This window comes from Megascapheus bottae, chromosome 15, assembly GCF_031878675.1.
Source record: "Megascapheus bottae isolate mThoBot1 chromosome 15, mThoBot2.hap1, whole genome shotgun sequence".
Taxonomy (NCBI): Eukaryota; Metazoa; Chordata; class Mammalia; order Rodentia; family Geomyidae; genus Megascapheus; species Megascapheus bottae.
In genome coordinates, this window is record NC_143523.1 from 46,821,789 (window position 1) to 46,848,943 (window position 27,155).

The 27,155-nt window shown below is 45.9% G+C and overlaps 1 protein-coding gene across 5 annotated transcripts; it reads right to left on the reverse strand.

Moving 5' to 3' along the window:
• Positions 1 to 2,726: 2,726 nt before the first annotated feature.
• Dusp13b (dual specificity phosphatase 13B) lies at positions 2,727 to 26,617 on the reverse strand. Of its 5 annotated transcripts, XM_090346616.1 has the most exons (7): positions 26,469 to 26,614; positions 23,507 to 23,601; positions 19,346 to 19,504; positions 16,961 to 17,181; positions 16,005 to 16,165; positions 5,523 to 5,583; positions 2,727 to 2,901 (listed from the first exon to the last, which is right to left on the reverse strand). In XM_090346616.1, the coding sequence occupies exons 1-7, from the start codon at positions 26,553 to 26,555 to the stop codon at positions 2,831 to 2,833; spliced, it is 855 nt and encodes a 284-aa protein (XP_090202742.1). In that variant the 5' UTR covers positions 26,556 to 26,614; the 3' UTR covers positions 2,727 to 2,830. The 5 variants fall into 5 exon arrangements, with proteins under 5 accessions (XP_090202742.1, XP_090202740.1, XP_090202744.1 ...); XM_090346614.1 differs by lacking the exons at positions 23,507 to 23,601; positions 26,469 to 26,614 and adding an exon at positions 20,524 to 21,004 and having other exon boundaries at positions 2,739 to 2,901; XM_090346618.1 differs by lacking the exons at positions 2,727 to 2,901; positions 5,523 to 5,583 and adding an exon at positions 24,974 to 25,174 and having other exon boundaries at positions 15,709 to 16,165; positions 26,469 to 26,617.
• Between the last annotated feature and the right edge of the window lie 538 nt (positions 26,618 to 27,155).

Below are 27,155 nucleotides of genomic sequence, written 5' to 3' on the forward strand. Positions count from 1 at the left end.
ACATCTGTAATCCTAGCTACTCACGAGACTGAGATCTGAGGATGGTGATTTGAAGCCAGCTGGGGCAGGAAAAGTCTGAGATTTTTCTTTTTTTCTGTCATGGGGCTTGAACTCAGGGCTTGGTGCTACTACCCTTGACCTCTTATGCTCAAGGCTAACACTTTACCGCTTTGAGCCGCAGCTCCACTTCCTGTTTTCTGGTAGTTAATTTTGAGACAAAAGCTCTGATAGTACAGGAAAAGTCTGACTCAGTATTACATTCACATAGCTTTCTAAGACCTTCAGTAGTATTTGACTCTAATCTCTTTCCTGCTTCTAGCCTTTTTGTTGTGGTTACTTTTTTCAGATGGGGGTCTCCCTTTTGGCTTAGTTCCATTTCTGGACTGTGATTCTCCTATTTCATGCTTCCTGCTGTAGGATGAAAGATGTGAGCCACCATGCCCAGCTTTTTCTTCTTTCTCAGAGATAGGGTCTCATGAACTTTTTTGCCTAGCATGGCCTTGAACCTTGATCCCCTTGAAACTTAATCCTCCTGTGCAGCTGGAATGGCAGGTATGTACTACCATGCCCACCCATTAGTTAAGATTGAGGGCATGATTCTCTCCATCACAGTTCCCAAGTAGCTAGGATTCCTTGTATCTGGCTCAGAACCTTTTTTTTTTCTTTTCTTTTTTCTCTCTTTTTTTAAACTTTTTCTCTAATTTTAGCAGCTAGTAAGCACTACTCTTTGTCCCAACTTCTCTGGATCAGAGGCTCATTGAGACTCAGTGTAAAGGAGTGAGAGGCAAAACAATGTTCCACTTCCAAAGATGCCCACTTCCTAATCCCCAGTGTTGCCTAGCATAGGAGCATTTAGGTTACAGATGGCATTAAGGCTAACTGGTCATCTGACCTTAAAATAGGCAGATTATCCTGCTTAAATCCCTATTAAGCAGATGGGCCCACTATAATCATAAAGGTTCTTAAAAGTGGAAGGAGGATAGAAGGGATAGATGGACAAGATGTGAACGGGACGGAATTCCCTGATGAAAAGATAGAAAGATAGAAAAAAGGGGCTTCAAGCCAGCTGTAAAAACTGGAAGAGGCCAGAAAATGGATTCTCTGGGGATGGGGCTTTGCTGATGATATTCAATAATTATGAATTCTCATTCTGTGTGTGTGTGTGTGTGTGTGTGTGTGTGTGTGTGTGTGTGTGTGTGTGTATTGGTATTGGGGCTAGAATTCAGGGCCTCTCACTCATATTTGGCTGTTTTGCTCACAGCCTGTGCTCTACCACTTAAGCCACACCTTCAGTTCCTGCTCTTTGCTTATCAATTGGATATAACAGTTGCATATCCTCTGCCTTGACTGGTTTTTAACTATGAGTCTCAGATCTCAACCTTTTGAGTTGCTAGGATTACAGGCATGAACTACTGACACGTAGCTTCTATTTGCCTTTGAAGAAACTTGCAATATTTTAAAAGTAAAAGGACTCTTGAAAAAATAAGGGGAATAATTTTAGCTTTTTGTTGTTTTCAGGGATTTGTGTTCTAGGAAAAGAAAAACTATTCATGTTTTTTCACTTTGAATTCAATGAATCATTTTATTTTTAGTTCTTTTGAGCAGCACTGTCTGATAGAAACATAATGCGAGCCATGTATGTAATTTAAATGTTTTAGTAAAGACATTAAAAAGACTATAAACAGGTAGAACTGATTCAAATAATGTATTTCATTTCACTGACTCTAGCCCAAATATTATCATTTCAACATGTACTGAGTATGCAAAATTATTAATGAGCTATTTGGCATCATTCCTCTTTCCATACTAAAACTTTGAAATCTGTGAGTATCAGCCACATTGCAAGAATTCCGTGGCCCTTGAGCCAGGAGGCCTAGTGGTAGAGTGCTTGCCTAGCATGCACAAAACCCTAGGTTTGATTCCTAGGTACTACAAACAGGAAAAGCTGGAACTGATGCTGTGGCTCAGAACACTAGCCTTGAGAAAGCTCAAGGACAGTGCCCAGGCCTGAGTCCAAGCCCTAGGACTGGAAAAAAAAAAAAATTCCATGGCCCTGTGGGCTGGTGGCCCCGACCTAGCTCACTGAAAATGGAGACAATGGATGTGTGGTGAAAGGGACATGGGCTTATGGGGGCTTCCATTTGTCCTCCTGCCCAGGCCTGTTTCACCCTCCTCCCACCAGAAGGGCTCCTCTTAAGTGAACACAACCTTTTCCTTTTCTCCAGCCTGGTTTGCTCAGTTCTTAATGGCGGTGATGTGAGTGCCTCTGGAGGTTTTTGTGGCCTGCTTAGAGTTTGCTGGCGGCTGGCCAGGCCAGCCGTCTGTTGCAGAGCTGTCACTCTTGACTTTGATGGCTGAGCAACGTGAGGACATGTGTTTGGAGAGAAAGTCTAAGGACTAAGGATGTTTCCCTGAAATCAATACCTCTGTTTATCACCCTGCTGTCAAAACACTGAAAATGTCTGCTGCTGGCCTTCTGCTGGGGGATGTTGGAGACCTTAGGTCCCAGGGTATAGGCTGTGGCAGGGAGCCCCCCCCCCCTAAATCTCCACCCCCACTCCCCTCCCTTCTCCTTACAACCAGTGGTAACTTTTAGCTCTCCTCAAGCCTGTCAGTGTTTTCAGCAAATTGAGTGAATTGAGTCTCTATTAGCACCTCTGTGTGCGTGCCTGGGCTTGTTTATTTTACAGATAGATGGCTGTTTCCTCTTCACAGCCTGTTAGCACATCACAGCGACATTGATGAGGCTTGACAGGGGGACTGCTTGCCTGGGGCAGGCAGGAAAGCTCAGGGGTGAAGGACACATGCCCTCAAAACACAAGAGTCAAGTTCAGATCCTTCCTCGGCTGCTCAGCTCTGCATTGATACAAGTGGCCCAGTGTGTCCAAGTTATCCCCTCATCTGTACATTGGGAATAATAAGAGAATGGATTGTAGGGTTATCATGAGGATTGCCTAAGATACTGCAGTAAATAAAGTGCCTGCCTGGGAATAAGCAACCAAAGCATACAAGCTGTTGGCATTGTCCCTCCTTCAATTCACAGCACCCTTCAGACAGGTTAAGAAACCTCTAAAGAGAGTTAAATTGCTAGTCTGTGGGGGCTGGGATCTCCCTGTGGGAGATACAGTGACTGCATGAGGCCCTACTCGGTATTCAGTGCCTGACCTAGCGGACAGCAAGATAAGAAGGGAGGATATTAGGACCTTCCCCAGATGGAGTTGCCAGCCAGTGGAAAGCCAGCTCCCTGAGTTCACATTGGCCCTGCCAGATACCAGGGCTAGGATGAGGGAGGGTACACAAAGGGTGAGGGCTCCCCAGAAGAGCCAGGAGATTCAGAAAAGAAGTTTTAGAGGAGGGAAACTTGGCACTGGAGGAAGAAAGCTAGATGAAAGTAACATGTAATCACTGTGCTGCTTCCTCCACAAACCCAACAGGTACTCAGAAAACACTTACATTATGCCAAATTCCTGTGAATATTTTGGCTCCAATATAGTCACTAGCCAAACCATGGTAATTTAGGCGTGACAGGCACCTGAGCAAATGCAAGCTAAATTTCAAGGGCTGCAGGCCAGAAATGTAGCTCTGTGAGAGTGCTTATTAGCATGTGCAAAGGATTCCATCCTCAGCACCTCAAAACCAAACCAAAACAAAAACAATTGACCAAAGGTTTCAGGGGTATTGGGAGAGGAAAAAGGATAACACTTAGGTTGGTTGGGCTTAGCTCAATTTTAGGAAGGAGTTGACAGTTGACATTGCTACTTGCAAAGGGTGAACAGGCTTAAAACAAATAAGGGGTCCAGGAGTTGGTAGAGTGCTCGCCTAGCATTCACGATGACCTGGGTTCAATTTCTCAGCACCACATACTTAGAAAAAGCTGGAAGTGGTTCTGTGACTCAAGTGGAAGCGCCCTAGCCTTGGGAAAGTTCAAGGACAGCACTCAGGCCCTGAGTTCAAATCCTGAGACTGGCACACACACACACAAAAAGGAACAAACAAAGGACGTGAAGCCTTCAGGAAGTGGCTTCAGATGTGGCTGTGCCCAGCAGATGAAGACTAAAACTCTGACGGATAGTAGAACAATGAGATGGAAGGAACTTGGGCTCCTGTATGAACTTGAGCCAAGTGACCTCATCTGTCTAGATACCTGCTTGCCTCTGTATCGGACATGAGGGAGAATCAGGCAGCTAACTGTTTAAGTCTCTGAATATACAGCCACCTCACCTGTATATTAATTCATTTACAAGCCATCATGGCTAGAATAGGGTGAGTGAGGGAGTGTTAGCAGATGAGGGTTGAGATCCAACAGATTTTATAAGGGCAAAGCATTTGGATTTTATCCTAGGGAGAATGGCCATTCAATCTGGTTTACATTTTAGAAGGACAGTATGGTGAGTGGAAAATGGAATACAGCATGCAAGAGTTATGACCTGGGCCATTGAGGAGCCTCCGGGATCTCCAGGCAAGAGGCTCTGGTTGCCTTGAATCAGGGGTGGAAGCAGCAGACATCATAAGTGGGTGCAATTTTGTATGTGTTTTATTGGTAGCTTAGGACAGATCACCTGATAAATTTGACTTTGTAGGTTTGTAGGGTCAGGAATAAACAAATTAATACTGAGTACTCAACACAAGCCCTAGTACATCACTATTGGTTTGTTTTTTTCAATACCATCAATGCCCCCCACAACTAGTGTGTGTGTGTGCGTGCGTGTGTGTGTGTGTGTGTGTGTGTATGCACATATGCCAATCATGGGACTTGAACTCAGAGCCCAGCCACTGTCCCTGAGCTCTTTTGCTCAAGGGACAATTTTTGAACCACAGCACCACTTCCAGTTTTCTGGTAAATAATTGGACATTAGAATCTCATGGACTTTTCTGCCTGGACTGGATTTGAATCATAGTCCTCAGATCTTAGCCTCCTAAGGAGCTGGGATTACAGATATGAACCACCAGGGCCTGGCTGCCATTTTGGATTTTTGTTGTTATTTTTTTTTATTATCTTTTTTCTTTTGCCAGTCTTGGGGCTTGAACTCAGGGCCTGGGTACTGTTCTTAGACACTTTTTGCTCAAGGCTAGCATTCTGCCACTTGCTAGGCAAGCACTCTATCACTAGCCTACGCTCCCAGCCCTAATCTTTATGCAGTTGTTCAGAGAGGTTTCAGTTCAACAAATAATCTTATAAGTACAATACATCTTAATGTCACCATTGATCATTCTTTCCCAACTTTCTCAATATCACCTATATCCTCAAGTTACTACTGTCTGAATGCTTTCCACAATACTGGTTTGTTGCGTTGGGAAAGCAGCTCACTACTTTGTTGTCTTTGGACATGGTCTTGAACTGTCTCTGAGGTCAGTTTTAGGAAGGAGAGGTGTCAGCAACCAAGGCCCAGTGTACTGAGAGACCCATCCATCAGGGTTGCATTACTCTGCCTCACCCTGTACATTGATAATGGCTAAGTACTTAGTGGGAGCTAGGAAATATCTAGAAACAGAGACAGTAGCAATACATATTATACTGATACCTCTATGTTCTGGTCTTTGCACTGGTAAAATCTGATGGTTCTCCAAAGTCTCTTCTTTTGCCTGGGACGGATAATCAGTGTGTTTAGGGCTGATATAAGATGCTGGCTAGGAGCTTTTTAGGAAAAAAAAAAAAAAAAGATGCTGGCTAGGGCAGAGCCTTAATGCTGTGGGGCCTCTGTGCTGGGATATAGAATCATCCTTTCTAGAAGCCTAAGTGGATCAAGAACAAAACCCTCCGCTTCCCTTTTCTTTTCTTTTCTTTTTTTTCTGGTTGTAGGACTTGAACTCATGGTCCCAGTGCTACCTCTGAGCTTTTCTTGCTCAAGGCTAGTGCTCTACTACTTGAGCCACAGCACCACTTCTGGATTTTTCTGTGCATGTCGTACCAAGGAATCAAACCCTGGGCTTCACGCATGCTACGCAAGGACTCAGTAGGCCAAATTCCTGGTCCCTATGTTTCCCTTTTCTGTGTGGTTAAACTTCCTGTATCAGAGATATTGTCTTAGAGGAGGGAAGTCGTAGTTATTATCCATCAGCCTTTCTGCTGGTTGCCTTTTCCTCCACTTTTTAGTAATTTGGATCTGAAATGGTCCTCAGAGCCCACAGGTATTAAAGGCGTGCTCCCCACCCAGTCTGTGGTGCTTTTGGGAGGTTGTAGCCTAGATGGCAGAAGATATTATTTAGGGAGATACTGGTATTCTGAACCCTTCCTCTATGTTTTTGGCTGCCATGATGTAAGAAGTTTCCTTAGCCATAGGCCCTTTCCATAATGAACTGTCTTGCTACAGGACCGAAACTCAGCTCACTTGGTCAGCTGATCATAGACTAGAACCTCCAAAACTGTCAGTGAAAATTAACCTTTCCTTTTTTTTTTTTTGTCAGTCATGGGGCTTGAACTCTGAGTCTGGGCGCTGTCCCTGAGGTCTTCAGTTCAAGGCCTACCCCTTGAGCCACAGCCCCACTTTCAGTTTTCTAGTGGTTAATTGGAGATGAGTCTCATGGGCTTTAGTACCCAGGCTGGCTTTGAACCGAGGTCCTCAAATCTCAGTCGCCTGAGTAGCTGGGATTACAGATATGAGCCAGCACGAATGGATCTGGCCAGTTTTTAAAAACAATATATACTATGAAATATTTGGGACATATTGATGTGTGCAAGTATTTGTTAGGGTTGTACATAATGGTGCCCATCTGAAATCCCAGTTACTCAGAAGGCAGAGATCAGGATAATCATGGTTTGAATCCAGACCAGACAGAAGAAGAGATACCCCATTTCAAGCATAGTCTTATATGCTTGTGATCTGATACCAACTTAAACAAAAACATGAAATCTATATAAAAATAATCAAAAAGAGCTGGAGGCATGGCACAAGTTGTAGAGCATTTGCCAGCCAGTGCAAAGTCCTGGGTTCAAACTCTAATGCTACAAAAAAGTGTGGAAATTCAAATCGAACTGCATGTCCTATATTTTATCTGCCATTCCTACCTCTAGGAAACTTGCTTATGAGAGAGGATTAAAAGCAGCTCTTTAGAGGCTGAGCACCACCGGTTCATGCATGTAATCCTAGTTACTTCAGGAGGCTGGGATCTGAGGATCTCTGCTCAAAGCCAACCAGGGCGGGAAAGTCTGTGAGACTCTTGAGTTAACCACAAAAAAACTAGAAGTGAAGCTATGGCACAAGTGATAGAGTGCTAGCTTTCAGAAAAATAAATAAAACAACAACAATAACAAAAACACTCAGAGACAGCGCCTAAGACTGTCACAAAACAAGACAAAAAAACAAAATCCCAGCTATTAATATCTTTAAAATAAGTATACATATAGATCTTACGATTTCTGGTCTCTTGGCTAAATAGGGGAACTTCAGAAGTTGTCCCCCTAGCTCCCTGATATGGCCTGTTTCCAGGCCTTAGAGGAGCCCTTTGTGCATGTTGTGTATGAAGGGGTAGATTAGAGGGACAGAGTGATGATAAGGGAGCCAACTTTGGCTTCCTGTACTTCTCCCTGTAACACCAAGCAGGCTTCCCAGGGGTGTGGGAGCCTCATCCCACACAATTGCTTGCCAAGCAATTGCTTACCTAGGAGTTTTATGAGGACATTTTTACTGGGCTGAAATTGAAAAGAAGGGGGGAAAAAACCCTCCATAGACACTCCAGATTTTTCTCATAAACTTGCTTCGGGCGTGTGTGTGTGTGTGTGTGTGTGTGTGTGTGTGTGTGTGTGCGTGTGCACGCGCATGTGCGTGTGCACACGCACATATGCGTATGTATGTGTTTTTGGCCAGACCACATCAGAGTTTTGGTGGAAAAAGTAAGGAGATTTTTAATGTAAGACGTTTAACTTTTCTCTCATCTTCCCCAAGTTAAGGATCAGAATAAAGATCAGGTGGCAGTCCAGAGTGCCTGTTAGACCTTTTTCATTAAAGCAAATGACTCTAGTAGTTGGAGGATTGGGGTTTTACAGAGAAGGACTGCATTTATCATTACAACCTAACGTCCTAATGTACGTTTACAACCTTATTTAAGAAAACTGCAACAGAATACAGAGTTCATTCTGCATGTAAAACTGCTCTGGCTAAAGTTTCTAAATTGTACACACTTATTTAAAAGTATGTGAAATTAAATCCATCTGATGGCCTTTTGGGACCAGGCCAACCGCTTGACCACTGTGTCCCAGTGGTCTGAGAAGTGGCCAGAAAAAAATCCCATCCAATATAGATGCAACTTCACATCTGTAAGGGTTTTCTACAGCTGGTCAGAGTGGAGGTCAGCTGCTTCATTCCTACCACCCATGCAGGATCTCAGCTCAGCTCAGTGGTAGTGGTGGTTGTGGTGTAGGAGTTATCGGATATGTAAAGATCTTCTTGTCCAGAGACCTATTACTGCTTTTCTGTAAGGACAAAGCTGGATCAAGAATGAGAGAGACCACCTCACACCTGTAATTCTAGCTACTCAGGAGGCTGAGATCTAAGGATCACGGTGCAAAGCCAGCCTAGGCACGAAAGGACCTGAGATTCTTATCTCCAATTAACCTCTAGAAAATGGGAAGTGGGGCTTGGCTCAAGGGTAGGGTCGTATCCTTGAGCTTTAGAGCTCAGAGACAGTGTCCAGGCCATGACCCACCAAAAAAAAAAAAAAAAAGATAGAGACCATGCTGGATACTCTGGCTCATGCCTATAAGCCTAGTTACTCAAGGGGCTGAGGCTTGAGGTTCATAGCCAACCTAGGGAGAAAAGTTCATGCGACATCATCTTCAATTAACTGGCACAATAAAGCAGGACTGGAGGTGTGGCTCAAGTACAGTGTCATAGCTACTTGCCAGAAGCAAAGAAGCCAAGCCAACCCAATGCCAGCAAAAAAAAGAAAGAAAGGAAGAAAAGAAAAGGAAGAGGTTAGGCTGTATTATGGCTATTTCTGGAACCATCCTGAACCTACTAAGCCACTGTCCTTCCGAAGGTACAGTCGTGTCAGATAGTACCTGTGATCTGGCGGAAGAGCAGTACATGAATTCATGAGGGTCTTTCAGGTGCCAAAAGATAGACTCCCACTCAGGTAACCTCAGGTTCACTGGAATAATCTCATAAGAAGACAAGGGGGTGTGGGGAAGGAAATGGGGACCAAAACATGAGAAAGGGTATCAATGTTTGAGAAGTGATGCACCCTCTATCTGGTGAATATAATATAACCCTTCTATTAATTACAATGAAAAATATATGAAAAAAAGGGGCTCTTGTAGAACAAGAATGTGTCCTGAGAGATCCTGGCTCCAGTGATGACTGGATCAGTGAGGGGTCTCAGGGTTAAGCTGTTGTGCCTTCCAGGGCTGGCTTTATACCCAGCTCTTCCCTGCCTTGCCTCTGATACTATTTCCCACTCCTGTTCTCCAGGGAAAAGCCAGGAATGAATTATGTAATAACTAAATATGTAATGAGTTAGTTATATAATTAATCAATATGCACTTATATAACATTTAAAGAAATTTCTATCAATTTAAATGTAAATGTAAAGAAATTTATATCCGGGTACTGGTGGCTCATGCCTGTCATCCTAGTTAATCAGGAGACTGAAATATGAGGATTCTGGTTTGTAGCCAGCAGAGGCAAGATTCTTGTCTCCGATTAAGTATCAAAAAACTGAGCCAGGTACGCTGGCTCATGTCTGTAATCCCAGCTACTCGGGAGGCTGAGATCTGGAGATTGTGCTTCAAACCAGCCTAGGTATGAAAGTCAATGAGACTCTTATCTCCAATTAATCACCAGAAAACTGGAAGTGGTGCTGTGGTTCAAAGGGTAAGGCAGTAGCCTTGAGGTGAAGAGCTCAGGGACAGCGCCCAGGACCAGAGTTCAAGCCCTATGACCGACAAGTGGTAGAGTACTAACTTTAAGCACAAAAGCTCACAAAATGTATACATAGTTTATATACAATTAATAGACAATTACATATGCATCTTTATATCTATATATTATACATTTTATAGATTATATTCACATTTATTATATAGTGTATATTATGTGTAAATTATATATATTAGTGCTGTGTGCAAGGCCTGTACATGCTAATAGCTACAACTTCTTCCCTTTCTCCCTCTGCCCCCATCCCTTTCCCCTCCTCCTCCTCCCCCTTCTCCCCCTCCTCCCCCTTCTCCCCCTCCTCCCCTCCCCCCACTCCTCCTCCTCCTCCTCCTTCTCTTCTTCTTCTTCTTCTTCTTCTTCTTCTTCTTCTTCTTCTTCTTCTTCTTCTTCTTCTTCTTCTTCTTCTTCTTCTTCTTCTTCCTGCTACTGCTGCTCATAAAGCTTTAAACTCTGGGCTGGTGCTGTTCCTGAGCTCTTTCACTCAAGGCTAGCACTCTACCACTTTGAGCCACAACACCACTTCTGATTTTCTGGTGGTTCATTAGAGATAAGAGCCTCACAGACTTTCATGGCTGGGCTGGCTTTGAACCTCCATCATCAGATCTCAGCCTCCTGAGTAGCTAGAATTACAGGCATGAGCCACCAGAGCCTGGCTCTTCTTTTTTCCTTCCCGAACAACATCCTAAAATATTTCCCATCCTCCCCTACAGTTAGGTGTGACCATGTGACTGACATCAACCCCACAGACTTAGGAGGTCATATCTGTAGTCTCTCTTTCTTCCATCCCTCCTTTAATCTGACTGTGAACCAAATGGAAAATGGGGTTGACTGTCAATCACTAACACTGGCATTGTCAGAGTTATTAGAATGACACTAGCACACTGGTTCTCAGTTAATGTCAGCTGTTGTTCCCACCTAATGTTGCTATACCTGTACTCTCCTAGTGACAGCACACACTGGTACACACACACACACACACACACACACACACACACACACACACACACACACACCAGGCTTACCAGGAATAACAGAAATGATAGTTGAACTCACTGACTTAGCTTCTCTTCAACTACAGCCAGTCCATATAAATACTATAGACAACATTACCTAATTTCTTTTCTTTTCTTTTCCTTTTTGTGTGTGTATGTGTGTGTGTGTACTGTCACTTAGCTTTTTCATTTAAGGCTAGTGCTCTACCATTTGAGTCACAGCTGTTCTTCTGGTTCTTTGCTGGTTAGTAGGAGATAAAAGTCTTACAGATTTTCCTGCCCCACTGGCTTTGGACCTCAATTCTCAGATCTCAGCCTCCCAGCTAGCCAGGGTTACAAGCACAAGTCACCAGTGCTTCGTTTGTCTTTTTTTATAAGGCAAGATAGTTTATAACAAAGCTTCTCTAGGTTTTAAAAGGAAAGTATGTATGTGTAATGTTTCAGGCCTGGAGCCAGAAATTGTACTGTTTTCATTTGAAATACTTCCTAAAATTCATTTGACTTGATATGTTTCAAAACCTGAATACATAGAGTAATATGTTTCTAATTTAGAAGTGGGTCCATTTTATTTTGTTTATTAAACCGCGAAATAACTTGAAGAGTGCAAGAAAAATCTATCTTCTCACAACTCAAAATGGCCAAATCTTAACAATTTTGCTATGTTTAATTCATGATAAATTGGTGATACTTTTTTTTCCTAAAGAAACAGAGGACAGGGCTGGGAATTTGGCCTAGTGGTTAAAGTGCTTGCCTAGCATGCACAAAGACCCGGGTTCGATTCCTTGGTACCACATACATAGAAAAAAAAGCCGGAAGTGGTGCTGAGGCTCAAGTGGTAGAGCTCTATTCTTGAGAAAGTCCAAGGACATTGCTCAGGCCCTGAGCTCAAGCCCAGGACTGGCAAAAAAAAAAAAGAAACAGAGGACAGTTGTACCTAAAGCACTTACTTTGTACAATGCCTGCATATCAAACAGTCTATAACTGCCAACTCATTTAAAAAATGTTACAGGAGTTTGAGAGTTACAGAATAATTATTAAGATAGCAGAGACATGGCTTGTATACCCTTCACCTGGCTTTCTGATATTAATGTCATATAATTATGCTATATTTATCAAGCAAAGAAATTAATATTGGTTTAACACTATTAATAAAGAACTGACAATTCAAATTCAAATATTTTCCACTTAGTTTTTTTCTTGTTCCAGAATACCATGTTGCATGTAAGTCAGAATGTTTTTAGTCCCTCATCCATTCATTTACCATGCTGAGAACACTGCTAACTTTTTATTCATGACATGGATTGGGGTAGCAGATGACTCCAGAGCCCTCTGTGTTATATGCTATGATTGGAATCACAGGTAATATTTCCTCTTCCTCCCCCTCTGTGTCTTCCTTCTCCTCTGTTTCCTCCCCCTCCCGCTCCTCCTCCTCTTCTTTCTCCTCCTCCTCCTCTTTCTCCTCCTCCTTTTCCTTCTCCTTTCTTCAGCTTTTTTTTTTTTTTTTGCCAATCCTGGGCCTGAACTCAGGCCTGAATGCTGTGCCTTGGCTTTCATTCAAGGCTAGTGTTCTACCATGAGCCCCGGCTCTACTTGTGGCTCTTTGGTGGTCAATTGGAGATAAGATTCTTATGGACTTTCCTTCCCAAGCTGGCTTTAAACCTTGATCCTCAGATCTCAACCTCCTGAATAGTTGGAATTACAGGCATGAGCTACAGGCAACCTGGCCCTTTTCCCTTCTCTTTGTTTTGTTTTGTTTTGCGTTTGGAGTGAACTTGGAGTCTTCTGAATTCTGACCCTTCACTCTACCACTGAGCTATGCTTTTAGCCACTACAGTTATTTTTTGATATTTGTGGGGTTTTTTTTGTGGGGGGTTGCAAGTCCAGGGGCTTGAACTCTGAGCCTGGTGTTGTCCCTGAGCTTCTTTTTTTCTTTTTTTCTTTTTTTTTTTTTGCCAGTCCTGGGCTTGAGCTTAGGACCTGAGCACTGTCCTTGGACTTTCTCAAGGCTAGAGCTCTACGGCTTGAGCCTCAGCACCACTTCCGGCTTTTTTTTCCCCCCGGGTCTTCATGCTTGCTAGGCAAGCACTTTAACCACTAGGCCAAACTCCCAGCCCCCTCCCTGAGCTTCTTTTACTCAAGGCAAGTACGCTACCACTTGAACCACAGTACCCAGTACCACTTCTGGCTTGAGTTGTTTTGTTGAAGATGAGAGTCTCACAGACTTTCCTGCCCACGCTGGCTTGGAACCGCAACCCTCAAATCTCAGACTCTCAAGTACCGAGGATTACAGGCATGAGACACTGGCACCCAGCTTCTTGTCATCATTTTTGAGCATATTGTACAAAACACTTCCTATACACCCCACTCAATAGTTTTCCACTAAAGTGTAGTGAGATTAACTCAGGCCACACATCTGGTAAGGGGGCTAGGTAGGATTTGAATCAAGGAGTTTGGCTCCCATGCTTTTCATAAAGCACCAAGTTCCTCTACAGGTTTTCCCAGAGAAAAGTGAATCATTGACTCAGACTTTGCTGTAAGTGTGGCAGGAAGTGTGTAGCATTCTTGGGAAGTGCTAGCTCAGAGCTCACTTCATATTTCCTCCGGACCTTCATGGCATGACTGACTTTTTCATCGTGTTCTGTTTAAGGCTTCCCTGTCTTTTTCCACTGTAGCTCCTGACTGTGAGCCTAAACTTCAGAGTCAAAAAAGGTGCTGAAATCTAAGCCCAAGCTCAACCACAGACTGAAACTCCCCACTCCAGCCGTCAGGGGCAGGCAGAGACCAGGGGGATGATTTAGAGACTGGCCTGGCTGTTATTTTGGTCCTGCTGATGGTACAGGCGCAAGAAATACTGAGCTATCAGGCTGGGGAGGAGAGTCCTGGAGAACTGTAGGTTGGGCTGCTGAGCTGAGACCGTCTGTGTCTGCTCTGGAGATAACTGGTTCCACCAACCCAAGGGTGAGTTGAGACCAACTTTCTATCCCAAAGGAGAGCAGGAGCCCTGTGTGGTTGAGCCTGGGCCTTGTGATGAAGCTGGGCACAGAAGCACCAGCCTCTGTCACCTTCAGCTAGAACATAAGCACACCCTCTAGAAGAGGCCCACAGCCAATGACCAATCTCAGCTGGTTGATATTGGGACTCAGTGTTCTAGACAAGTGAGCAGAAGAGCAGGCTGAGCAGTAGCAGCAAGAGCCCAGAGATCCTGGACCCGTGCAAGGGGTGTGTGTGTGTGTGTGTGTGTGTGTGTGTGTGTGTGTGTGTGTCCACAGCACTTTCTCATTTCCTCTGAGCCTGTTTGTTCATCTGAAAAATAGGGACACTAACCTGTCCCAACAAAGGCAGTCTAACATTTCTGTAGATGATGAATTGTAAACGAGGTGAATGGAAATTAAAACCCTGCCTGTCGCCAACTTGTCCCACCTAGGTAAGCTGATCTGGGGCTATGTCTACTTGGAAAGAAGGGACATGTTGGGGTTGGGAATGTGGCCTAATGGTAGAGTGATTGCCTACCATGTACAAAGTCCTGGGTTCGATTCCTTGGTACCACATTCACAGAAAAAGCCAAAAGAGGTGCTATGGCTCAAGTGGTAGAATGATAACCTTGAGAAAGTTCAAGGACAATGCCCAGGCCCTGAGTTGAAAGCCTGTGGACTAGCATAAAAACAAAAAGAAAAGAAAAAGGGACATGTTTTTTCTTTACTAAGCTTCTAGTTGCCCAGGGCTGCTTCTGCCTGACAATTTGGTTTGCTTGGAGGCGACATCTATTTTAAATATATACAAAGGAGAAGTACTTTGTTCTTCAAGAACAGAACAGATGGCAGAGAATGGTAAAATTTCATTGTGCACGTAGAGCAGGGAAACAGGTGGTGCCAGAGCCTTGAGGAGTGGAGGGGGTAGGGACTTAAGAGTGACAGGATGACCTAATGTGGGCAAAGTATATCAGGATGAGCCAGCACAGTTCCAATGGTAAGATAAGACAGTGAAGTGCATGCCGAGAATGGCACTAGTTCTTTTTTCTTCCTCCTCCCTCCCTTTTCTTGCTTTCTCTCTTCATGCTGGGACTAGGATTTGAACTCAGTGCCTGGTGCTCTTCCTCTGCTTGCTTGTTCAACTGGTGCTCTAGTGCTTGAGCCACATTGCCAGCTGTTTGTTTTTGGTTTTGTTTTGTTTTGTTTTTTGCTGGTTAATTGGAGATGGAAGTCTTACAGACTTTTCTGCCCCTGATGAATTTGAATTGTGATCCTCCTGATCATGTACCTCCTTGCAAGTATTCACCCAACACAGGTCCCTTCCGGATAGGTAGTATTACAAATCTGAGCCACCAGCACCCAGCTCACCATTTCTTAAGTGTACAATATTTATGAGAACTGACTTACAATATGGCTGGACATATGAGATATTCTCAGGTAAAGGAACGCCTTTACTCTCATCAAGGTGTTTGTACTTCTATACTTTTATATGGAAGGATGACTTGAGGGGATTTCAGTTCAGTAAGACATCTTGTTGGTAGAGCAAGCTGGAGCCAGAGAGCCTATAGTGGGGTTTCATGAGAATACAGGTAAGAGGTGGGGGTGACTAGAATTGATTCAAAGTTAGCATGAAAAGGATGTGACACATGGAACTTTGATCTTTCTCAGACAAACCCACCTTTTGGAGAGGTTGAAAGGACAAGATGAGGAAGAAATCATCTAATCCTCAGTATTTGAACCCCAGTATCACCAATGTCCACCTGATCTCCTTCCCACATTAGGTCCTAGCATGGAGTTAGACTCCCTTATGTAGGCAAGCTGGATTATTATGGCCCTCAGGAGTGTTCAACCTTGTTTTACAAACCATATCTCCTGTTATTATGATGAACCTTTTTATTATAGAGACAGACTGAATTCTCTTTTGCATAAAGAATCTCTGGATTGGGCCTGGGGATTCATCATCTAAACATTACCAGCCGGCTCTCCCTTCCTCTGCCTCAGCTGAATCCCTCCCCTCCCTCCCCCACCTGCTTGTTGACAATCTCAGGGACTTTGGGAACAGCAGAGGCTGCCATTCCCAGGACCAGACTGATTGGATGGAGGGCCAGGGCTCCTGACTGCTCATTGAGTCACAGCCGCCCTGTCCCCCGCCCCAGCCGATTGTCCAGAACCTGGAGCTGTCGGAGAAAGCCTGAGTTAGGGCAGATATCTCGGTGGGCCTGCACCGTCTGGATGGCATCTACAAGCGTCATGTTCTCACAGATCATAAGGAAGGCCAGGACAATTGTGGCAGATCGGCTCACCCCCATGGCACAGTGGACCAGCACACGACCTGTGGGGAGACCCAACCCAGCATCAGCCACCTGCCCCTGCCTCACCTACCCCTTTTGGCTTTTGGGAAGAAGAGACATGTAGTCACTGTGTGTGTGTGTGTGTGTGTGTGTGTGTGTCCTATTCTTGAACTCAGAGCCTGGACACTGCTCTTTTTCTCAAAGCTAGAGCACTACCACTTGAGCCACAGGTCCACTTACAGCTTTTTTTTTTGGGGGGGGGGACAGTTATTGAAGTGTCTCACAGACTTTCCTGACCAAGCTGGCTTTGAAACTATGACTTTCAGATCTCAGCCTCCTGAGTAGCTAGGAGTCAGCCCCCAGCTTATAGCTATCATTTTTAGCTAACATCCTGGGAAACTGACACTGTCCTCACTCAGGTAGGCAACTGAGATGGCTTTGCAATTCGGGACCAGGTGGATGGGGGGATTCCTGAACTCCTGGGGTTCTCTAGATTTGCATCAGATTACTGGATATGTCTACTTCCCTTCCGCTTTGCCCTCCCCCAGTACTGCCCTCCTTCTCCACCCTCCTGCATCCTGGGCCAGCCTGCTAAGAACCTTTGCTAAGTCACATGCTTCTGCCCACTGCCCTCTTCCCAATGACCCTGGTGGATCTTGGTTATGTCTGATATTGTTAATTTCCAGGGTGTCCCTGAAGAGACACTAAATGGCAGAAGCTATTTGTTCCATAGAGTTGGAGGGTTGTTGACAGGATGGGTGTTCAGACAGCCCACCCATCAGAGCCCATTAGCATATTCTGGCCCCACCCACCCCTCAGCCTTCCTAGTAGCTCACCTCGGGGAGAGCTGAGGGCAGCTTGGATGTGTTGAGCAGCAGGCAGAAAATAGACGCTGAGGTCAAAGAAGGGGTTATCATCAGCCTCAATGCCATAGTACTCCAAGGGTAACCCGCGGTAGAACTTGGCACCTGTGTCCACTTGAAACTTGCCTGCAGCCACATTCACAACATGAGTGATGCCCAGCTGGACCAGCCGGTTCTTGTCCCGGGCAGCATACCTGAAGGAGGGGCACAAGAGGACTTAGCAGGATCTCAGTGTTCAGCTCTCACTGGCTTGGACTTTGCCTGTCACCCTACCACCCCCACTGCTCCTTTCCAAGGGTGGAGACTGGAACCAGGTAGTTCTTCTAATACAGGGGGCTCCAGTAGGATCATCCGTTTTGGAGGGCAGTTTGCCTGCCTTCACAAAAAGCCATAGAACTCTACATGTACTGTGCCTCAACTAGTCTTCTAGGAACATAATAAAAGCAAGAAATCTGTGATGCTGGGAGTAGTAGCTTGCACTTGTAACCCTAACTCCTGGGGAGGCAAAAATTAGGACTGTGGCTTGACACCAGTAGGGGTAAACTGTTATTGAGACTCCTATCTCAACCAATAAAAACCTGGATGAAGTTACTGAGACATAACTAAAGCAATGAGGGCTGGGGGCATAGCTCAAGTGGTAGAGCACTTGCCTAGCCAAATGTCTAGCTCTGAGTTCAGAAAAAAAAAAAAATATATATATATATATATATTTATATATGCCCACAGACGCCCATCAATTGAATCAACAGTGATATTTAAGACATAATAAAAAAATCATAATATAGGCCTAGTGTGGCCTAGTGGTAGAGTGCTTGCCTAGCATGCATAACAGCCTGGGTTCGATTCCGTGGTACCACATACACAGAAAAAGCCAGAAGTGGCACTGTGACTTAAGTGGCGGAGCAAGCACTAGCCTTGAGCAAAAAGTATCCAAGGACAGTGGCCAGGCTCTGAGTTCAAGCCCAAGGATTGGCAAATAATAATAATAATACATAAACCTATTATGTTATTATCCTATGATAAAGTATGAACCTTTTGCCAAGGTTTTGTTTCTCCCAGTTTCATTTACCCAGTCAATTATAGTCCAAAAATACTAAATGGAAAATTCTAGGAATAAGTAAGCCATCGATTAACACTGCTCACTACGGTGAGTAATGTGAGCACTCTCCTGCTGAGCCATGCCCCCAATCCCAATCTTCCGGTTGTGCAGAGTGCTCACTATGCCTATTCTACCCCATTTTCTAGCCACTCAGAAGCCATTAGCAGCTATCAACTGTCATGGTAATGCTGTGTTTAAGTGACCCTTGCTGAACAGAATAATTCTGTTTTGTTACTACTTATTTTATTACTCCCTTACTCTGCCAAATTTAATTAATTCAATTTTTTTTCCTTTTGATGTTGGGTCCTTGAACTTGAACTAAGGGCCTAGATCCTATCCCTGCATTTTTATGCTCTACCACTTGAACCACAGCTCCAGGTGTAGCTTTTTTTTTAGTGGTTAATTGGAGATGAGTCTCACAAGCCAGGTGCTAGTAGATCACATCTAAATTCCTAGCTACTCATATGGCTGAGATCTGAGGACTGCAGTTCAAACCCAGCTCAGGCAAGAAAATTCATGAGTCTCTTATCTCCAATTACCACTGAACTCACAGACAGCACCCAGACCCTGATTATAAGCCCAGTTCAGGCACCAAAAGAAAATAAAAAAGTTTCATGGACTTTTCTGCCTGGCTTTGAACTGTGATCCTCAGACTTTAGCCTCCTGTGTCATTAGGATTGCAGGTGTGAGCCACCAGTGCCTGGCTAATTAAACTTTTAATAGGTACATACGGATAGGTAAAAACATATCATATGAAGAACTATCTTCAATTCCAGGTATTGTCTTCAATGAAGATCTTGTGACACAGTTCCCACAGATAAAGATGAACACCCTATATCCAAATTTGGAAATACTCTGCAACTAATAGGATGTGGTAAATGGAGGTAAAAAAAGACCTTTATGCTTATCGAGTACCTGTGAAGATACAAGGTACAAAACATGTTGTGACAAACCTTTTCTCAGATAAGGTCTTATTGAGGAACAAGACCTGGTATTACAGAAGGACCTCCATGTCAAAACTGTGGTTCTTCCAATCTTGGCTTAAGTAGCAAAGATTACTGTCATAAGCCACCATACCCACCCTCATCTGTGTTCTATTCCACAGTTAAAAGTGCTAATACTATAAGAGAAAAAAATGTGGAAAGAGATGGTGGATGCAGGAGGTGTCATTTCTGTCTTTCGAGGGCTCTGGTAGAGGCTGGTGCTGCCATTCGCATGGAGACATCATTCCCTTCTCTCATCCCCAAGAAATTACTCACGCATCTCCCAAGAAGAGGTTTGGCCAAACCTCATTAATGTGACTGAGTGTGGAGGGTCGACGGACCCACAGTAAGCGCTGCAGGGAGGCCAATGTGGGTGGCTGGTAGAGGGTCCCCCGGCTTGCCCCCTGGATCTTCGGCTTCTGCAGTGACTCCATCCTGGAACAGAGGGGACACTGCAGTGGCTTGGAGGCAGGCACTCAGAGGCTGGTCCTGCTAACAGGGAGGCCCAGGATACTGTTCCCAGGGGCCACTGCGACGGGTGGGAAGGATTTCAGATGGGGTTATTAACCAGCTCAGCTGCACAGGGACCTAGAACCTTCTCCTCAGCAACAGGGGAAACAGAACTCCCTGTTACTATCATGACACTGGGCAGACATCTCTCCAACCCTTATCCAAGGCCACAGTTGTTGAAAACTTTGGCTTTGGGTCTTTGGGATTCTATGGTTGTGGCACTAGTCTGTATAGATGTCACCCCTTAAGTAGCTGGTCAATTGGGACTTTGTAGAGATAGACACCTCAGATGACTAAGGCGGTCAAAGGGTCTCCCCCAAATCTAGGCAACTCATTTCAAGCTCCCCCTCCTCATTATTGTTTCCAGGACTAGGACCCAGAATGCAGGCCAGAAGCTGTGAACTTAATGTCAACATTTTTTTTCTTTTTTTTTGGGGGGGGGGTCAGCTGTGGGCTTGAACTCTGGGCCTGGGTGCTGTCCCTGAGCTCTTCAGCTCAAGGCTAGCTCTCCACCTCTTCAAGCCACTACTTCTGGTTTTCTGATGGTTAATTGGAGATGAATCTTGTCAACTTTCATGCCCTAATCTCCAGATCTCAGCCTCCTGAGCAGCTAGAATTACAGGCATGAGCCACCAGCACCTGGCTTGTTTGCTAACTTTTTTATACTGAATGAGCTGGTGTTACTTCTCTAAGGTGTCCTTGTTTTACATAGCTGGACACTGAAGCTCAGTGTTTCTTAAGTGACAGCACAATACCATGGGACTGATGAGCAGTAGGGCCGGGTTTCAACCCGGTCCCCTAAGCCACCTGGTTTCCTCCACTAGCATGTCACTTTCCATGTTTGGGGAATCCAGAGAGCAGTCTCTAACCAGTGAGTCTTCTCAAGGGACCCCAGCATAGCTGAGTTGCACATCAGCCTCCAGCCCTGGGCTTGTCCTTCTTACCCCCATGACTCAGGCCCATGTGGCTCCGAAGGCCTCACCCGGCTGAGGTGGGTTGTGTCTGGAGTCAGCTGACTCAGGGTGTCGGAGACCTTGTAAGGCTGGGTTGGCAGCGGTACCAGAACCTGAGTCTGGTGCCGAGACTGGAAGGAGGGCTTGTCTTGGACGACTGACCCTGATTCCCTCAGCCAGTAACTAGGGAAACTACAAACTGGAAAGAACATCTTTTCCCTCTGGTAGGCAGTGCCAGGACCAGAAAGAGCAACAGGTACCCAGGAGGCCACCGGCTTGGCCAGGCTCACCCAGCATCGGGGGGCCGGTGGGCAGGGTGGAAGTGAAGACCCAGATTTTCCCTTCATCCCCGACTGTGACCTCTCAGGGCAGGCTAAATGGCCTGCCACCTAATTAGGTCATGGTCTAGGGGCTGGGAATGGGGGACCAGGTACAGGGATAGGACTAGCAGGTGAGCGGAACAGGGTTAGGTCAGATTCTGCCTAGAACACAGATGCTGTGAAGCGCCTAGAATTCCAGTTGGTGACTATGGAGCCCTGAGGGGATGGGAAGCCTGTGGAGGTGGGGAGTCCATAGAGGTTGGGGACTTCAGAGGGGTGATGCCAAGAGCAGACCTAGGCTGTGGGCTGAAGTGATGGGCCTTTCAAACCCTAGGCCCCCTCTCTCCTTGTCCTCTCTGTGGTAGAAGGCTTTTAACCTGTAACCCCCTGAGGATAGAGGAATTTTAAAGGGAGAAAAGAGACATTAAATTGTGTCCCTTGAGATACAGCCATAACTGATTCTGTGACCAGGATCAGGTCTTAGCTCCTGGTTAAGCCAGTTTCTCTCTGTGATTTTGCCTGATCTTCAAGATTCTATAGGCTTCAGTCCCCAACAGAAGAGAGAAGTGTCCGTCTGAAGTAAGGGCCATGGAGTTATGTTTAGAGAGGAAGTGGGAAGGGGGAAGGTGAGGAGGGAAGCAGGGGAAGACTCCAGGGGAGTTCTGCTGTCTCCCCTGGTGCCACTAGATGGTGCTGCCTGAGCTCCAGCCAGAGCCATTCAGGCTTTGGGTTCAGGCTTGTTGAGCCTGGCATAGGGTAAGGCCGCCCCCCAGTGGCCAAATAGATGCTATACATCCCAGCTATTCCAGGAGCAAGGCACCCTGACTCTGTGGAGGAGTATCCAATCCTGCTCTTCCAAGGGGTCAGGGATAAGGAGCTGCCTCAGCCTCCTAGAAGACCTAGCAGTGGTCTAGAGAATGGAGCTTTTATTTGGACCTAGGACTACTCCTGGTCAGGTCCCCCTCAGGTCTTGCTCCAGATGCTCACCCCAGTCAACTGCTCCGGTCCATAGGAGTCTCAGTCCACATTGCCAATCACAACTTGGCCAACCCACCTACCTTGCAACACTCAGGGAATGAGATTCTCAGCTACAGCTCTAGTACTTACCACCTCCTAGTCCTGGCCTGCACAGGACCCTGTCTAAACTTGGGCATCTCCTCAGCCTCAGCCGAGTAAAGCGTGACCTGATGTCCAGCAGGGCTGGGGCCCTGAGTACTCCACTCCTACTCATTCTGGTGCTGGTTTGCCCCCTGCTCCATCTCTGCTCCTCATAGTCACTATCCTGACGCTGACATTGCTCTTATTTCTAAGGATATAGCCTTGCTTTCTGTCTCCATTTGGGTTTTCTCTATAGCTTTGCTCTCCTTTGACCTGTCTTCCCGGTCCCCAGCCCTCCACCCCTGAACACGACTTCCTAGACCCTACTATGTGTGCCTGCCACCTCATTCTCAGGCCAAGCCCAGGCTCCCAGGGCAGCTGTTAGCCATCCACCTCAGCTTCAACTCCCAAAGACATTTTCCCTGATTGCCAACCCCCTTTGTATGGGGGATACAGACAGGTCAGGGTGGATATGTCAGAGAAGTGATGAGGTCTCTGGGGAAAGCTCCAGAACAGTGACAAGCAGGCAGCTGTCGGGTGGGTACTATGGAGAGGAAATGTGAATAAAATTCTCAGGTCTGCTCCACTAACTTTCAAATTTATACATTTAAAGCATCTCCTACATGATCTTCCCCCTGCTAGATACCTTATAAAGGGTACACTTCATTATTATCGACATCAACATTGCTTTAACCCTTTCAAACCTCACCCGTATTCCAGGTGAAGGGACACTTGTCTATGGGGTGGGAAAATTTGATCTATATCTTTCTGTGTGGGGTTTTTTTTTTTGGTCAGTCCTGGGGCTTGAACTCAGGGCCAGAGCACTGTCCTTGGACACTTTTTGCTCAAGGCTAGCACTCTGCCACTTGAAGCCACAGTACCACTTCTGGCACTTTGGTTCCAGGAATTGAACCCAGGGCTTTGTGCATTCTAGGTGAGCACGCTACCACTAGGCCACACTCTCAGCCCCCCATGTGTTCATCGAGGTTTATTTCTCTAGCAGAAATTACTACATTCACTAAGCTGAGAGCTTATACCTCATACTTGTAATCCTTACTAACAGAATCATGCTTCAAGGTCAGCACAGAAGAAAAGTGTGCTAGACTCTCTCCAAAATAACACAAAGCAGGATTGGAGGTATGGCTGGAGTGGAGTGCCAGTCTGGCAAGGGCAAGGCCCTAAGTTCAAATCCCAATATCATTTTTAAAAATTCAATTATTATATTCATTACCTATTGGAGAAATACATACTACATACCAGACAAAGTTCAGTGTTCATGTTTTCTCTCTGAATTTTCCAGTGCTTTTATGAGGCATGTAATATCATCCTTATTTATGGATGGAAATTGAGGCTCAGAGTGATTAAGCAGTATGTTCAAGGTCACATGGCTAATCTGTATCAGAGTCAAGACTCACAGCAAGGTCTTTCTGAGTCTCTCATGCTTCATCTGTCCCTCTGCCTCTGACTTATTTGCCCCCCACCCATTCTTCTCACTTAAAGGTACACCCTCTTCCCAACATGCTCAGGGCCCCCCAGAATTAGGAGTGCTCACTCACTTGTGATGGTGTCTGGCCCAGCCTGTGGTCTTTTCTGATGAGCAGTGTGGGTTGCTGGTGTCCAGCCGCCTGTGTCTGCACTCTTGATGCTGTTTCTATTTTTTGATTTGAGTTTAATTATAAAGCATGCTGTTTTTCTCCCTCTCCCTTTTCAACCTCCCCTTGCCACTCCCAACTTGTCTGTTGATCCCATATCATGGTCAGTATCAAGCACAACCAGGTACCTTCCCCAGGTCCAGGTCTCAACCCTAGTCTTGATGGGCATCAGCTCAGAGTGGTCTGCCAGGGATATGTGTATTTGTAATGAGGATAGGTGGGCCGGAAGAAAAAGTTTAGCCCATCTTAAAATCTCTTTTGGCAGGCTGGGGTTGTAGCTCAGCGGTAGAGCATCTACTTGGCACCCATAAGGACTTGGGTTTGATCTCAGCATTGAAAAACTAAATACAGAAAACAGAAAATCTCCCTTGATCTAGACACTAGTGGCGTACGCCTGTAATCATAGCTAGTCAGGAGGCTGAGATCTGAAGGTTTAAAAGCAGCCTGGCTAGGAAAGTTCATGAGATTCTTATCTCCATTTATCCATCAAAGAACAGGACATAGAGCTTTGAATCAAGTGACAGAGTGCCAGTCTTGAGTGAAAAAGCTCAGGGACTACATCTAGGCATCAAATTCACAAATTCAAGCCCCAGTAATGGCACGAGAAAGGAATGAAAAGGAGAATAGGAAGAAGAAGGGGACAGGAGGAAAGGAAGAGAAAGAGAGAAAGAGAGAGAGAGGGGGAAGGGAGGGAGGGAGGGAGGGAGGAAGGAAGAAAAAAGAAAAGAAAAGAAAGAAAGAGGAAAGAGGAAGGAAAAGGAGAAAGAAAGGAAGGAGAAAAAAAAGGAAAGGGGAAAAGAAAATAAAATCTCCCTTGGCTTTCAAGGGTTGTACAGAACAAGGGCTGAAAGTGATATCTGGAAAATGCAGGAGGACTGAGACAGATGTAGTCCAGAGCATGTGCAAACTGCTGGCATGGCCAACATTGGTGCCAGTCTCAGGGGCCCTTAGTTGAGGAATGAAGAAGACAGGATTGGCCAGAAATTAATATCTGTCAGACTTAGGTGAAAGGCAATGCAGCTAGGCACAGGTAAAAGTAGGTACAGAGCTGGACTTTAGACCAACTCCATTCTGCATCAGAAGACTGGTCCAAGAACCAGTCCTACTCTACGTCATCCTCTCTCCACTCAAGGATGCTAGGTCCTGGAATGATCCCTAATAGCCTTTGCCAAGGCCCTACTCTCTCATGGGGTCAATGAGCTGGTCTGACTAGATGAGCAAGTGACCTAGGATGGCTGAAAGACCTTAGATTTGGGCCTAGGAGAGCAGGGGAAGTGGTTGTGGTCAGTGGCTGTCAGAATCATTTAAAAGGCTCCTCCCAGGGAGAAAGGGTATCCCCTAGCCAAGGCTGAAAGGGCAGCTGAGTCCCACCTTTGCGGACCACAGACAATGCCTGGGAAGAGTGGAAGAACACAGGAATCGGATGGCGTCGAGGGTTCCAGGATGGGCCCCACACCAGGCACTTACTGTCTTCTGGGCATCTACTGGGGCCAGAACCTCCAGCAACATCAACAGGGCCAGTGCCAGGGCACCAAAGTGGCAGAGCCCTGTGGCCAGAAGTAAGGACTGTCTCTGGGAGAGTGATAAAGTTTGTGTTACAAGCAGGTAAACTAAGGCCCAGGCTAGCTGAGATGTATTAGGACAGCTGTCACCTAAACTAGTTTCTGCCTTACCTAGGTAAGGTCAACAGCCTGCAGGTGCAAGGAGAGATGAGGTAAGTTTGGTGTCCGTGGCTTATGGAGAGAAATAACCTCCCTCCGCAGCCCCCTCATCTTTAGCCCTGATAGGTACAGCTGTGACCTGAGCCACTTTTGGGAGCTCCAATGACACAATCAGTTGGCTGGCGCTTCCACAGGTTGTGCCAACAAATTGCCAGTTGCCTGATGGACAAGATGCTGAGGTCAGAGGTCAGGAAGTATTAGGCCTGAGGCTGAGGAAAAGGGGTGATTAGACATGACCAGAGACCTTCTCTGCCAAGTATCTTTTTTTTTTCTTTGTCAGTCATGAGCCTGAACTCTGGGCCTGGGCACTGCCCCTGAGCTCTTCAACTCAAAGCTAGTGCTCTACCTCTTTGAGCCCAGTGCCCCTTCCAGTTTTCTGGTGGTTAATTGGAGATAAGAGTCTCACAGATGGAGCCAGGCGTGTGTCCTAGTGGTAGAGCGCTTGCCTACCGTGCACAGAAGCCCTACATTGGTTTCCATGCCATTACATACACAAATAAAACCAGAAGTGGTGCTGTGGCTCAAGTGATAGAGCATTAGCCTTGAGAAAGCTCAAGGACAGTTCCCAGGGCCCGAGTTCAAGCCCCAGACTGAAAAAAAAAGTCTCATGGACTTTCCTGCCCGGGGGCTGACTTTCAACTGTGATCCTCAGATTTCAGCCTCCTGAGTAACTAGGATTACAAGCATGAGCCACCAGCCCCTGGCTTATGCATAACAAATTTCTCAGTTTTGTCCTGTGGAGGCAGAGTAGGCTGTGAACCACTCCTAATGGGAACAGGTTCCCTCCTGGTCGTCCATACCGCAGAGCTTCATGTGGAGAGGATGCCTTATCCTGGATGTGCTTTTTCCCTTAGTGGGAAGTGATGAAAGCTTAAAGCAGGTTGGCCACTCTCCCTGCCCCTTCCTGCTTCTTCACTCTCCTCTTCTCCCAAGAGACACTCGACAGGGTGTCTACCAGGTCCAAATGAAACCTCAGGTACACTAAAGGTACACTAAAGAAGTCCAGCATCTTGACAAGTGGGCCAGGTCCTTTTTGTGCCCTCACTTCAGCCACATTCAACCCTGCCAGACCAACCCAGCCCACATCACCTGCCCAGGTCTTCACCCAACTTCTCAGTGCATCACCTCCCCGTGTCCCTCCTTACCCAGCCCCTCAGCTTCGGCCTGTGGCCCGCAGTTGCCGGTCCAACTGGCAGAGCTGTCGGAGAAAGCCACGGTTGGGGAAGATCCATCGGTGCTCACTCACGGTGACCACGGCCTGGTGCAGGGACAGCTGCTGATGTAGCATGAGGTAGGCGAGGACCAGGGTGGCAGAGCGGCTCACACCTACCACACAGTGCACCAGGACCTTGGCTGAGGAAGACATCACGGTGAAAGACCTACCCAGCGGCTAAGGTGAAGACCCAAGTTCCATTGTGGACTCTTTCTTCAGTATACTCTGCAAACCTGGGCAGGTCACTTAGCTTTTATGAGCCTCAGTTTCCCAGTCTCTCAAATGGGTAGACCATATCTGTTTCATCTAGCCTACAGGACTCTGCATGTGACTAAGCCTCACTTCAGACTGGCCCCCAACCTTGAGCAATACAGACTTAGTTCCTTAAAGCTGTAATGATCTTTGACCCTTAGTCTTAGCACATGCTATTCCTACTATCTGGTAAATGTTTTTCCTGGTCTGACTAAAATGTCTACTACTACTCATCAAATGATTTCAATCCATCATCCTGAGATATGGCTTCCTCCCACTGGCTTTCTTCACCACTTGTGTATCACTTGAGTCATAGAGCAGGTCTTCTTTTTTTGCATACGGCCTAAGTGGAATGCTATAAGGAAAG

Coding starts and splice junctions, on each gene's coding strand:
- Dusp13b (XM_090346614.1), bottom strand. CDS start 20,879: ATGAAGGGAAAATCTGGGTCTTCACTTCCACCCTGCCCACCGGCCCCC. Junction 19,505..20,523: donor CATGGGCCTGAGTCATGGGG/GTAAGAAGGACA, acceptor CCTCTGTTCCAG/GATGGAGTCACTGCAGAAGC. Junction 17,182..19,345: donor AACCTCTTCTTGGGAGATGC/GTGAGTAATTTC, acceptor CCCCTCCTTCAG/GTATGCTGCCCGGGACAAGA.